Raw genomic sequence first — 13,603 nt, forward strand, 5'->3', positions numbered from 1 at the left:
TTCATTTAAAAATGCACATATTCATAGTTCTGCAGACACAGAAACTGTCTTTTTACATGTTGAATAATGGCAGACTACATAAGAGGCAAATAAGACTCGATAAGGTGCAATGTCAGGCAAAGTCAGGAGGCAGGCACTGGATGAATCCCACAGAGATATGAATCCCCTGCTGGACATATCTCAACACAGCTGTCCGTAGGGTGAATTCCATACTATCCTGTGTGTCCTTGCCTCCATGCATGAAATGGATGTATCTCACTCCCGGTCCATAGTTTTGAAGTACATGGGTCATCTGAAAAATAAATATGAGTGAGTCTAGAGTTGTCCTTGGGCTTTGTGCCTCCTTTGAACTCCATCATAATAATAACTCGTGCCTCTGTTCATGCCTGATTCAATTTCTCCTCATTCCACTGCTCAGAGTAAACGATTTCAGCAGCAAATGGGATCTTTTTTTGATTCATCAACTCTATTTGGATCTCATATTTACAACCACAATCTCCTCTTGGTGGATACCTGCAGTAGTACAATACGCAGACACACACATCATGTACAGTACGCACTGATGCTTGGTCAATTTTCCATTTAGCTTTACAGTGTTGAATGTGGAAACTGTAGAGTGTGTTTTGTTGAGTATGACAGATTAGTGTTACAGAAGGGTAGCAAATACTGTGCTTATGTCTACTGACTGCAAAATATACACTGCACATTAAGAAATATGGGTGATGTTTGTATGGTATTTCTGGTTTATTACTTATTATTGTTGTTTTGGCCATTATTTAGTTCATATCAGTTACGGTAACACTGGGTTGACAAAATGTAACTGCTGATTTACTTTTAACAATGATGCTAAAATCCCAGCTTGGTGGGTTCAATGTGATAATTGAAATAGAAATAAAACTACAAAAATAAGACTGAAGGATTGTGAGAGAAATCAGGAACCATCAGGAAAACAATGGCCTCAACACCAAACACCAAATGTTGAGTAAAGTGATTTCTGTGGCTTCTTACGTTCTCCTGTTGGCTTCTTTTCCTCTCCTCTTGCACAGGAGGTAAAACAACCTCCAGTTTTGGGTATTTTGGAAGCCATATCCTTCTCTTCTACATCTCTCACAGAAATTCCCTGTCAGCTACCTCTTTCCATTGACACACTAGGAAGGAAACTCTAATCTGAGTTTTTGCTTTGTCTCTCTAAATGGGAAGTGAGGCAAAAACATCTGTAGCCACAAGTCCAATACAAAGACAAAAAAGCTGCTTTCTCTCAGGCCATCAGATAGTGAACTCCGTCTTCTGTATATGTCCGACCTTGCTCTTTGAAATTTGCATTACCCAGCACATTTGCACTTGACTGTGGGCACATTTTTATTGTATAGTTTCCAATTGTGATATACCCACATTTTACATTCAAATTTACATTCAAATTTGCACATCCCACATAAAGAAGACACTCTGCTGATGTAGCCCACACATTTAGTCCTACTTAACCACTACCAGCTTACTGTACCGTAGCTGACGTGGTTTTTCCGCTTTGGATCCTGACTTTGGGCGAAGTCTGGGACACAGCCAGATGTCTTCGCAGCCAACAACATGCCCTTGTCAAGATCGTTTTTCAACACTTTGGTAGCCTATCCAGGAGATGTACTTCAAAATCAATAATATCTCCATAGAGATATCTGGACAGATAGCTCAGAGGGACACTTGATAAAGTGACATAGAAACTGACTTCTAGGCATATTGTCTTTTAGTGGGAGAAAACCGAATATGTTTTTATCCAGTGACATGTATGAAAGAGGGCTGAATCATGATGTGTAATTTGAGGGAAGTTAATAGTGACAGAAATCATGACATCATCATCATCGCCATGACAGCGAACCTTTCATGTAATATGCTCCTGGTTAATATAGTTCCCAAACAGGGCTGTTTTAGTCTTTTGATTACCTGGCTTGATAATTGATTGTTTAACTTTGGTTGTTGACTTCAGTCTCTGATTAGTCACAGGGAGGCTCCTTAAGAACAGTACTTTTGGTACATCCACTCTTACAGTTTGTCATCCCCATGATCATTGGCAGAATGTGCACAAGCGACTAAATTACTTTCCTACATCCCGCTTTTGATAGAGCAATAATGTAAAGTGTGATGTATTTTCTCAAATGGTTAAATCTAACATTTCTTTCATTTGCACCTAAATTTGAAGCTGTGCTGTATCACCTTTATCACTGGTAGATATTCCTTTCCTTCCACTGCATTACCTCCTCTCTGTGTAGGTTTTTTTTGGTGCTCTCCATCACATTCATATTATCATTCCAATTTACACATTTCAGTGGTTTCCTTTTCCTGAGGAAACTGACAAGTCAGCATTGCTTTAACAAAAACATTTCATTATACAAGCTTTACAAAAAACATGCGACTTTTTGAAAAAGTATCAAAGTGGTTAAACAACGTGAGAGAGACTGATTTTAATAATATGGCAAATAAACAGAGGTGCATTCACGTCTTCAATCACATAGGCACTGCAGTTTGTGTACAATACAGTACATAGAACTCGGTCATAAATTACAAGCCATACCAAAAATAAATGGATACCAAGGAGGCCAGAAGACCTGGGATGGTAGCCATTGATTGTGGTGTCACATTAGAATTTCAAGCAGGCCACAACTCTGTCCATGGATACTGAATTATTGTAGATCCAGTCTGTGACGCTTCCTCTCCGCTCTGCATATTTTAATGAATATAAAGACAAAAAGGTAAATGCACGGTTTCTGAGTAACAAAGATTTCAATCCATGTCGTATCTAAAACAGTTTTATCCATCTTCTGTCAGACAGCTGAGAGATGAGTTGTTTTGGTCAGCACGGGGGCTCCTATGTGTCTGCGTCAATCCTGTGCGCTGTACAGATGACACAGGAACAAAGAACAAAGACATGATGGTGGCAGGTAATATGGCTCAGTGGGTTTTAGGAGACATTTTCCAATTGGGGATAAACTATTCACACACATCTACAAAGGCTTAGGGTTCAAGTAAATTCCCCTTGCTGTCAGTAGCATCTGAAACGGGGCAGATTAGATAGTTCAGGTGAAATGATTGAACAATGATTGAAGTCACTTAGTTCTACAGTAATGGGGGGAAACCAATGACACAATCACCATACAAGCGCAGATGTGTTTTATACTGCATGGGACTTACATTGCTTTGGTATCCTGAGTGGCTCTGTGTCTCCTGACAGGACTTGATGCATGACTCCGCGGAACTGATACAGCACCTTCAGGCTCTTCTCCTCCCCCACACAGGGGTCGTAGAAGCCAGGGAGTCCTGACTGGAATGACAGCACAAGGTTTAACATTGTCATACATTTTTAACCAGAATGTGTAGTGTAAATACATATACATATATATATATGAAAATGCTTTAAACCAGGAAAATCAGTGTATTTTAAAATCTTATTATCTTTTAGTTATCTGGTTTACTGTACTTACCTTTGTGGCCTCAGTGAGGATGAGTTTAGAGTCTTTGACCAGACACTGCAGTGGCACAGTCACATCGATGACCTTTGCCCTCTCGTGTTTTCTGCTGTTGTCTGTCACAAACTTGCCGTACCAGGCATTGAGGATGATGAGACCTGGTTTAATGAAGCAGCATCAAGGATAGTGTGAAATAAAATGGAAATTTAACACATTCATGCCTCATTTTAATGTAAAATGCATGTTACTAACTGAAATGGCCAACTTCAGTGTGGATGGACTTAGTTGAGTAGATTTCCAAAATCCAAGAATAAAAGACAAAATAGTCCAACACAAAATGGCACTTTTAACTAGCCAGCAATTTTAGCGACATATTTTATAACAGAACATAACTTTTTTTAGACATGTTTGTCGCAATCATTGACTAAGTAAATCACAAAAAGACAGCACAATTACTTTTAATTGTAAACTGCATAAACAAGTGTAGTCCTTTGAATAAAGAGGAGAAGCTGTATCTGTAATTACACACACACACACCGCTATTAACTGTTACTTTAAAAGTGCAAAGACGAGGGGACCTCTGATGATACTGAAATCAAAGCAACCTTGACAGTGACAGGTGTCACAAGCCAATTATCACATGCCAAACTCCCCCAGGTGAAAATTATACTGTCTGCTGGGATCTTTTTGTTAGTGCATTTATCATAAGCAAACTAAAAGGTGCAAATTATCACTAGTCAAAACAGAAGCTCATTAAAAGAAGGGTCATTAAAAAAATCCACAATCCACAACAATTTTAACCCCGTTTTTTTTATATATATATATATAAAAAAAAAAAAAAAAAGCTACCCTCATCTCCAAAGAATCCTACTAGATGCTACCAGCATCCACAAAGTAAGTCAATACTACTAGTGATACTGCACTGGAGAGGATTTTTTTGACGTGTTAACTGGTAATGCAGGTAGCAGGACAGTTTAACAGCAGTGATTAGTTAGACTAGTCTTGTTTCATATAGTGCAAACAGGCACTGAGATTACACTTTGATGTTAGCAACATTCACCCAGGCATCACCATATTTCACTGAAAATGTATGAAAAGCGGTTCAGAATGTAAGAGAGTCAAACAGCTTCACCATCTGCTTAAAAAACATTATTCCCGGGATGAGCTCATCCCTAAAATATTACTGATCTTACCCATTCTAGACTCCTCAGCTTCAATAATCCTGCGCACAGACTCCTGCATGAGCAAGACCTTTAGAGATGAAAAAGGCACGCAGGGGAAGGAAAGGAGACAGAAACAAACAAGATTTCACATCATATGGATTATACTAATTAATGTCACTAAGACTTTGGATTTTATCTAATCCCATCTCAGCCCCTTCGACTGGCTGGTGTGGGAATTGTAATATTTCTTGACAGCCACCCACAATACCTGCATCATTACTGTAATGCTGAACAACAATGTAGGATTTCGGTGGCGTAGCTACTCACAGATGCCTCTGCCTCCTGTTTCTTCTTGGCTATATTAGAGGCCGAGCTCTCACGCTGCTTTTCCAAATCTCTGTTGAGTTCAAAGATAAATGGAGAAATAAAATGAGCTCATAAAATCCAGCTATAATAATGAATGCGGGGCTACTTCTAATAACATGTCTTACATGAAACAACCAACTTAGAGTGTGGGATTCTTACTGTTCCTTCTGGGCCCGCACGTAGGGCCGAATAATAAGCTGCTGCATGGCGAGGTAGAAAACCAGTGGTCCGACTGTGGCGTAAAATACAGCACTTGGCAGGAGTTGGTCAGTCAGGTGAATAGGGAAGAAATACGTCTGACTGGCTCTGTTTAGTCTGCAAATAGAGAGATAGTTTCATTATCTATATATGAGTGGCTGCTAAGTTGGTCACCCAACATACAACTAATGGGAATTTCTACCTGAAAACGGCAAAATACTGTAAACATATTTACAGTATATCACATTAATAATATTAAATATTTAAAGTTCTAAACACTCTATCAGCTAGATACAGCTATCTACTTAAAGATGAACACACAGCAAAGTGAAATTATGTGCCATATAAGGTTAGGTGGGAAAGAGAGTGAGTGTGGACTGTTCTTCAAATGTCAGAAAATGTACTGAGTGATATGTTCCTCTGACAGTCTATGTGTGTAGAAGATAAGGAGAAATATACTGCAAATGCGCAAGCTTTTAAACTCATATCCCAGGACCAACAAGCATCTCAGTGGGTCGAATCCTGCATCTACGTCTTCGAAGATGTACTCCAAGTACAAGTACAACCTGTAGGAAATAAATTTGACTAGCTGACAAGATGTCCCTTCTCGATTCCTATGGGATGTCATGGAAACAGCGCTGTGAGGGAAAACGCCCTGGTACCAATACCAAACAAGAAACTGGAGCAAAGAGCTGCACTCACTTGATTTTGAGGGAGACACCTTGGGGCACTCCCACGCTGACAGTGGCCCCCAGGACACTGTGTCGACTTATCTTCCTCTCAGCACCGTATTCCACCACAGTTCCAAAGAAACCTGATCTGTAACATAAAGACAAAGTCACTGCCTCTCCACCTGCAGTCGAAATGTACTTGACTTTGAGCTGACAGCTCTTGTACAGAAGCTACTGACAATGCACACTTAATATCCGAGTTACTGAACATATCGACACTTAACAAATGTGATTATGACCTACAACAGGAATTTATGACTACATTCACCAAATACCACATATTGCACTTTGACAGCATACTTTACTGAGCCCTTAATCTTCGTCTGGTCTTCATCCTGAAACTTGTATTGGTAGCTCATCATCAAAAATGTGTGAGGAATTCCGAGCTGCAGAGACAAAACGAAAATGGTCATTTTGGCGCAATCCACACAAGCAAGTGTTGATTTGATGGTGTCTTGGCTTTTAATTAAATTAAATGTAACTGCTGGCTGCTAACCTGCACTGCAAAAGTGAAGTGGGTGCTCTTGGTGTCCCTGACGATGCTGGTGTTCATAGACGACTGGATCCCCCAGCGCCACTGCAGATAGCCCATAGTGTTCTTGTCTAGGTGTCGGGCCAGCACTGTAGTAACCCCAGGTCGCACGCCTCTGGATGAAAACTGGAGCCCGCACTGAGTGGTTACAAAGCTGAGGCATAAAAGGAAAAAAAAAAAAATCATTGAAAACTTTTTATGTACTTATTTAAAAAAAAAAATTTCCTCTTGCATTTAAACACATACCATCGAGGCGTTAAGTTTCGGAAAATCTTCAATCCAAAGAGAGGTCCATGGGTGTCTCCAGCACCAAGCTCAAGCTGCGTACGCACAGACCACACTTAACATCTCACTTCGGAAAGTGTTACTGCATGTGTGCCATTTATAGTACACAACATACCTCTCCCCACCCCTTAGCTGACGTGACTCTTCTCAAGGCCAAGTTGATGCTGCCACCTCCATTTCCATTGTGGGTTGACAAGGAGCCAGACAAAATGGCTGTGTCTTTTGTGGTAAGAGGAGCCTGCAGCAGAACGTGTATGACGATAAGTCGTTTGATAAGAATTTTTTACAACAACTACCACAAATTTAATTGTGATTGCAAATCTTTCAATCCGAAAACTTTACTTAAATACTGTTTAAAAACTAATGTAGAATCCCGAGTGACCCGTTACCTCTATAGATTGTGATATGTGCATCCTGTTGATTTCCACATGTGGGACTCCCCCTCCATCTCCATCGTCATAGTCCTCCTCATACCGATCAAAGAGGTCCGTGGCATCAATACCCACACTAATCGTTCCCTGCAAATAACAAGGAATTAATGCTGTGTACATCACGCACAAGATGCTTCATGACTCTATAAGTTACAGTCGGTGCAATGTGATGCGTGCTATCTTCCCCTGAGCATACCTTTGGGTTGGTCCTTTGCTGAAGCCTTCTCTCCTCTCGCTCCTTCTGAAGACGCTCGTACTCTTCCCGAATCTCCGCAGGGGTTCTTTTTCTTTCCACCACCTGGAGGAAGAAGATTTGATTTGAATGCAAAGCAAGTGGTCGATTGGCTGCTTCACAGGTTGCAGATGAAGAGTCACAGCAGAGGAAATTCTGCCAGAATTTCACACACCCATATGCTCCTCTTGCGAAAATATTAATAAGTGTCATGCTTTGTACTGTCAAGCATCAGTGGTTTTAGCGATCACAGATGAAGCAAAATAAGAACCATCTGAGCTAAATGAGGTGGTGTCATACAGAAGAGGAAAGTGTTTAGATTCGAATGCAGCTTTTATGCCATGAGCGTGCAGTGCCATAACATGCACAGTGTGGTTGATAAATGAAGAGTAATTTGAGTAAGTTATTCTGAAGTCGAGACCCTGCAGGGTGAAAAATGGCAATTTTTATGCACATAATTTTTTTTGATGCTTTTTTCTTAATGTTTCCACTGTTCCACTGAAGGCATTTTTAAAGACACGATGATCGCGTGTAAAACTTATCAAACTTGTCGTGCTTTGAATCGGCATGGTTGATTGATTTCTGTCTTTAAGCGCAACAAACTTCCTTGATGTATCTGTTTAAAAAAATACATGTCTCGTCCAAACACCACCTGGCTCATATTGCTTTCCAAACAGAAGGATGTCGAGATAACATCCTTTTTTTTTTCCTGTAAATTTTGGCTCTACTGAAAAGGAGCTGTCCATGGATGTAAATGTAAAACACGCTCCCCAGACCACCAGGACGCGGGCACGATATCCAGAAACATTTGGTGACGTGAATAAAGCATGGCGTACAGTACAAGAATTGTGTTTTAATTTTGATGAATTTTGTGCACCAAAGCTCAGACTGGTCTGCAGTAAGAAATTGCAGATACAAACACAAACCAATGTTATTTGAATATATTTGTTTTTTCATATTTGGCAAGGTGTTGACTTGGCTAACAGAGGAGTATTTTTAAAAACGTATGAGGTAAATCTGACAATTGTGGTTGTGAAATTCAGAACTCATATCTCCTGCCTGTATTGCACATCAGTGGTGCGTACATGTATGATTTGGACTTAATAACTTGTGAAAGGTCAATCAAACACGATGGCTATTGTTTCTAACTGCATGTGGTGACTTGTTTGGAAATGTTGACCAACACAGTCACCAGTGGACTTACCTCCCATCCTTCAACATCGAGTCCTCGCTTGCCATAGATATCATAGATAGCCCGTGCCTGTGGGTCGCTAAGCACTATAAAGACAAAGAGAAACCACAAATCAACATCAACCACCAGAATAGTCTGTTCATGTGTGTAAATGCTGCAATGTTGACAATAACATGTTCAACTTGGAAAGGTAACCAGAGATGGACATGATCACATGATGTGACCAAAGCTTTTCTTACCTTCATAAGCTTCATGTACGAGGTTAAAAAGCTGCTCTGCTTGGCGCTTTAGTTCAGGGTCCCGGTGTTTGTCTGGGTGATAGAGCATACACAATCGCCTGTACGCCGCCTTCAGCTCCTCCTGTGTTGCCTGAAGCGTAACATTGAAATTAAGAAAATATGAGAGAAAACTCGGGGGAGGGGGGGAACTTATAAAACATACAGCATGATGTTGACACAACTGAACTCCTGCACTACCAACTTAAATTACTGATGATTGAAGATTTATTTAGACTTCAACATCAGCAAAGTCTTGCAACCCTGCATGACTTTTAATAGATTGTGACAAAGTAATCTGGAAATAAAAACTTGCTTGCTGTTGCTTCAGTCCAGATTATAATAAGATTGTTGTGAGATTAACTACAGTGCAAATGGTATTGCCCCAGTCATCATCATAAACCCCTTTTCCACCAACATTTCCAGGAACTTTAATTACAAATCATCAAAACACAAACGAAGTGAAGTTTGTAGATAAATGAAATGAATAAACACATTTGCAGCCAGACTGGTTTAAACACGGAAGTGTGTTCCACCAATCAGCGCTCTTCAGCACAGCCCCGCCCCTCAAGGAATCCGGGTAACCTGAAAAGTACCACCTGGCTACCGGGACCTTTTCGGGGGAAAGTTTTTTTCCCGGGTAATTTCGGTGGAAACGCGCCGAGGTTTTTCAAAATCCCGGGTAAATGAGAAAAGTTGCTGCGGTGGAAAAGGGGCTATTGTAAAGAGTAAGTATTCACATCCATGCACCTCGTCTATTGTTAATCCAACAAGTTTCACTTTAGGGGCCATGACTCATTTTGAGTTTTACTGCACATCATGCAGTAGAATAGGTTAAACATTTTAATTTAGATTTTTGAATGAAACTTTGCCATATAAACATTTTTTCCCCAACTATATCCTGCTATCCTCCATGCCTACCAACTTGTACATAAACTAATTTAAATTGTGGCATTTTTTCCATCGCTGTGGAGAACAGCACGTCTCTATTGACACAACCACATTTTGTTTTGTAAAATGTTATTTTCATATCAATATCATGAACTCTGCTTTAAAAATAACAAGACTGGAGGCGTCTGATCCGCGGACATTAGCGTAATCTAATCAACTCTTAAGTGCTTCATGATGAAGCCCTGAGGTAAAGTTATAGCATTAGCTAGTTAGCACTGTCCACACTCCCTAGAAATCATGGTGAAATTGAACAGAGAGCTTGTTAACACTAGCTCCAAGATTACCGCAGCAACACAGGACCCTCTATCTTACTTCATCGACTGACAACTCCCGTGGGTAAAGTCGTAACCTCACAACCTGTTGTATGTCTTGTAAAGTATCCAGCCGAGGAAGTCACAGCACAGAAATCAATGTCGAGGGTCACCAGCTAGCTACCTAGCTAACGTTACGTGTGATTATAGGAGAAACAGTTACATATCCGCTGGGGGAAGTTCACAAAAAGACTGCCAAATGCACCCGCACACACATCTGCTCAGACCCCGACTGCGTGTTGTACCTCTCTTCTGACATTTAGCAGGGAATAATAATCATCATTAAGGATCTCATCATCGTCCAAGGCAGCCGCCATGTTTACACCCGGTCATCTCTTCTTCGTGGCATTTACGTCGCTCAAAGTCGAGTGTGCGCGCACTCTGTCGCCCCCCTCTGCTGGGGATGAACGACGGCGACTCGGCGGCTGTTCTCACAGGGCTGTGCAGTGGTGTCATTCATGTGCGCATTTCGATTTTAAGTGTAAAACACACAGTCATTGATCGTTATAGGGAATGGTAAGGAGATAAGCAAAGTGAAAAGTAGAGTGGCATTTTAAGACTGTTGCAAATTTAAAAAGTCAGAATAAGTGAATCATTATTATTATTATTATTATTATTATTATTAGTAGTAGTAGTAGTAGTAGTACATTTTGTTTTTGTTGCAAATGTCAGCATAGCAAGTTCACTAAACTTTTCCGTAAGGAGCATGAAAATGGTGTTTAATTTTCTGTGCAATAAATATTGAATATTGAATTTAGGCATGCATGCCTAATCCTAAAGGGATATTGTGTGGATCTGATCTAGGAACAGTAAGGCAAAGGTTGGGAAAATCGCTTCTCTACATTAGGTCTTTCACTGGCTCATTATCAACGTTATTTGCAATAACAGCAGGACTTTGAGTGTCCAAGGCGCAGGAGCGTGCAGGCAGCAGAGGAGCTGTCCTTTCAGCACCCCCACCTCGAAGAAACACACTGCATTTCAGCACCGACGGCCACCGGCCTGTTAATGTATGATGAAGGCGCCCCTTAAGTGCTGTAGTTGACGCGAGTGCCAAAAGCAAAGTCTATTAAGCACAATGGTCTGTAATTAGATTGCCTGTAGTCATTTAGCGCGGCCATACTATTTTCCAGCCTATGTAACTGCGCCCTGATGATGGAAAGTTGAAATCCTTGACAGCAGAGTGCGCAGAATTAAAGTAACTGTGTTGGCAGTGGTCTTTAAATCCGTGCTCCACACCGACCCCCCGGTGTCTGACAGACCTGTTTAGATGGACTCCATCAGCAGCCGCTCAGGAGGCTGGATCCACACCTCCTAGAAGTCACCCCCGTCAGTGTCAGGGAACTAACTAGTCCACTGGCTTTCAAATGTCATATTACATGTGGACTGAAAGAGTGTGCAGACTGTTTGACATGCCTCCTAATGCTTTATTGCTTGTTTTTAAATGGCTATATATATATATATATATATACCCACAGACTTCCTGGTAGATACTGTGTGGATGAACTATTATTAAAAAAGAAAGAGCCTTAGAATTAAAACAAGACATGCAAGAGTTAACGCTTGTTCGCTGTTATGGCTAATTATTTTTCTGCAGAGGTCTCTCCTGTCATGACTTTTATGGAACAGGTAAGACCTCAGTTATATTCATCTGTGAGAATATACTAAAAATAAAAAGCCCATTAAACAGTTAATAAGCCAAATATTAAAGCACTAACCTATGACTGAATGTTAGTTTCGCGTCACTCGGTGATGACATTGTTTATTCGGCGTTGAGCAACTTTAGTGGGACACACAGAGACGAGCATTTAATGTGCACAGTTTAATTCCTTTGAAGTAAGGATGCAGCCTACTGAGCATTAAGTCCTCTATTTTCTTCTTTTTTTTTTTGATAACGCGTCACCATCCTCTAACAAAAGCGTCATGCCAGACCTGCAGCGCCTCTGAGCTGTTTTAAATTCACAGTAAAAAAAAACAAACACACACACACACACACACACACACACACACACACACACACACACACACACACACACACGGCTGGCGGAGTCAAGGTGAGGGGAGATGTGTTTTTCATCCCGCAGCCTCTCTGTCAGTCACCGCCTCACAGCCAATGGTAAGTTCTCCTTCCTCGGCCGGACCGACTCACCGCCCGCTCCTCCGCTCCCTCCTCGTGCTGTCCTCGCCGTGCACGCGCGTGGTACCCACGGTCGTGAGGAGGAGGAGGATGTTGCGCGTGAAGGGGAAATGGCTGCCGAAAACAAGCCGGAAGGTAAGAGAAATATAATGGGATTAATTTACTAGTATGACCGCTGTGTGATTTTTCCCGGAACAGTTGTAACTCCGCGCGGAAATGGCACACGCGTGAGGACGAGCGGGGAATTTTTTTCGGTAGAAAAACGGCTCCGCTATTTTCCTCCGAATAGGCAGCTAAAACGTGGAGACATCACCTAGCCAGCTAATATTAGCTTGCTTTCTAGCCAGCTACTATTCCCACCGTAGCCCACATTTAAAGCACGCCACGGGGACAGACAGTCAGCGTGGCTAAAGTACCGCGTTCAGCCTTTATTTCGTCCACAGTTCCTGTCAAATGTCGAGCAATTCAAGTTGTTACCAACAAGGCTAAGTTAATGACAACATGTCATTGGCATCGACTAACTTCTTCCCTTATTACCCAGCTTTAAAAAGCGGCGTGCTTGTGTTAGTTTATCTGTCAATACGGCTCTTCTTCTGCAGCCGCTATTCGCTCCTAATTTCGGAGGCAGTCTAATAATAACGTGGACGTTTGTTTTAAAATGTATCCTGGCTTTTTTTTAATCATTATTTTTCCGTCTTGGAGAGGGTCGTTTAGTTCCTCCGTGAAGCGCGACAATTTCCTCTGGCGTTCAGCGGATGGTGTTTGCGATTCAGAAGTGGTGTATTTTTCTTTTTTTTAAATGAGCGAATTGCGTGTTTCTTCTCCAAATGCCAATTATACTACTTGGCCTATATTTGGTTTGAGACTCGGGCACCAAAACGTTGTAATGCCCGCTCCGCTTGCAGTGCCCTATCGCACTTGAAATGAAATGCCATCACACCAGAGGAAACAGGGAGGATGGAGAGTAAGGTTTCCAGCAGCCTGCTCATTACACTACTTTACACATAGGACAAAATGATGACCCCCCCTGCCACCCCACCCCCTCCCTCATCTTATTTCATACGGCTCACTAACTTAAAATGAAATGCTCTAGACTTACTTATTCCCTGTTTAGTGGGATATTTTACTGCAAAACATATGCACCACAGAGCTGCTCTCATTCAGTTAAGCCCATGGACTTTGTGTGTGAGTAATTAAACGCATGCACACATTTATGAAAATAAGGACAAGATGTAATACAGCAATTTTAAAGGGACTGGAGTTTCCACCTTGCTGGCAGCTTCTTGCTGTTAGGAGTGTTTGAAGCAGACAGGAATGAGTTACGCACTAACAGTCTCAGGGGTGACA

The 13,603-nt window shown here is 41.4% G+C and overlaps 2 protein-coding genes across 2 annotated transcripts in view; one reads left to right on the forward strand and one right to left on the reverse strand.

The window, feature by feature from the left end:
- Nucleotides 1-2,106: 2,106 nt before the first annotated feature.
- Nucleotides 2,107-10,451, reverse strand: dnajc11a (DnaJ (Hsp40) homolog, subfamily C, member 11a). The gene is made up of 16 exons (XM_070839330.1): nt 10,368-10,451; nt 8,825-8,954; nt 8,598-8,671; nt 7,358-7,459; nt 7,120-7,248; nt 6,846-6,968; nt 6,692-6,765; nt 6,410-6,599; nt 6,214-6,299; nt 5,885-6,001; nt 5,144-5,299; nt 4,946-5,015; nt 4,649-4,706; nt 3,471-3,613; nt 3,181-3,310; nt 2,107-2,883 (listed from the first exon to the last, which is right to left on the reverse strand). The coding sequence occupies exons 1-16, from the start codon at nt 10,437-10,439 to the stop codon at nt 2,858-2,860; spliced, it is 1,680 nt and encodes a 559-aa protein (XP_070695431.1). The 5' UTR covers nt 10,440-10,451; the 3' UTR covers nt 2,107-2,857.
- A 1,915-nt stretch (nt 10,452-12,366) lies between these two features.
- Nucleotides 12,367-13,603, forward strand: part of camta1a (calmodulin binding transcription activator 1a) — a 266,071-nt gene continuing 264,834 nt past the window's right edge. The window contains exon 1 of the mRNA XM_070839521.1: nt 12,367-12,391. Coding sequence (XP_070695622.1) covers nt 12,367-12,391 — 25 coding nt within the window. The remainder of the gene's footprint in view (nt 12,392-13,603) is intronic.

Source organism: Pempheris klunzingeri, chromosome 11 (genome assembly GCF_042242105.1).
Source record: "Pempheris klunzingeri isolate RE-2024b chromosome 11, fPemKlu1.hap1, whole genome shotgun sequence".
In the NCBI taxonomy this organism is placed as follows: Eukaryota; Metazoa; Chordata; class Actinopteri; order Acropomatiformes; family Pempheridae; genus Pempheris; species Pempheris klunzingeri.

Coding starts and splice junctions, on each gene's coding strand:
- dnajc11a (XM_070839330.1), bottom strand. CDS start 10,439: ATGGCGGCTGCCTTGGACGATGATGAGATCCTTAATGATGATTATTAT. Junction 6,766..6,845: donor CAGCTAAGGGGTGGGGAGAG/GTATGTTGTGTA, acceptor GTGCGTACGCAG/CTTGAGCTTGGTGCTGGAGA. Junction 5,300..5,884: donor GGTGTCTCCCTCAAAATCAA/GTGAGTGCAGCT, acceptor CTCTATTTGCAG/ACTAAACAGAGCCAGTCAGA.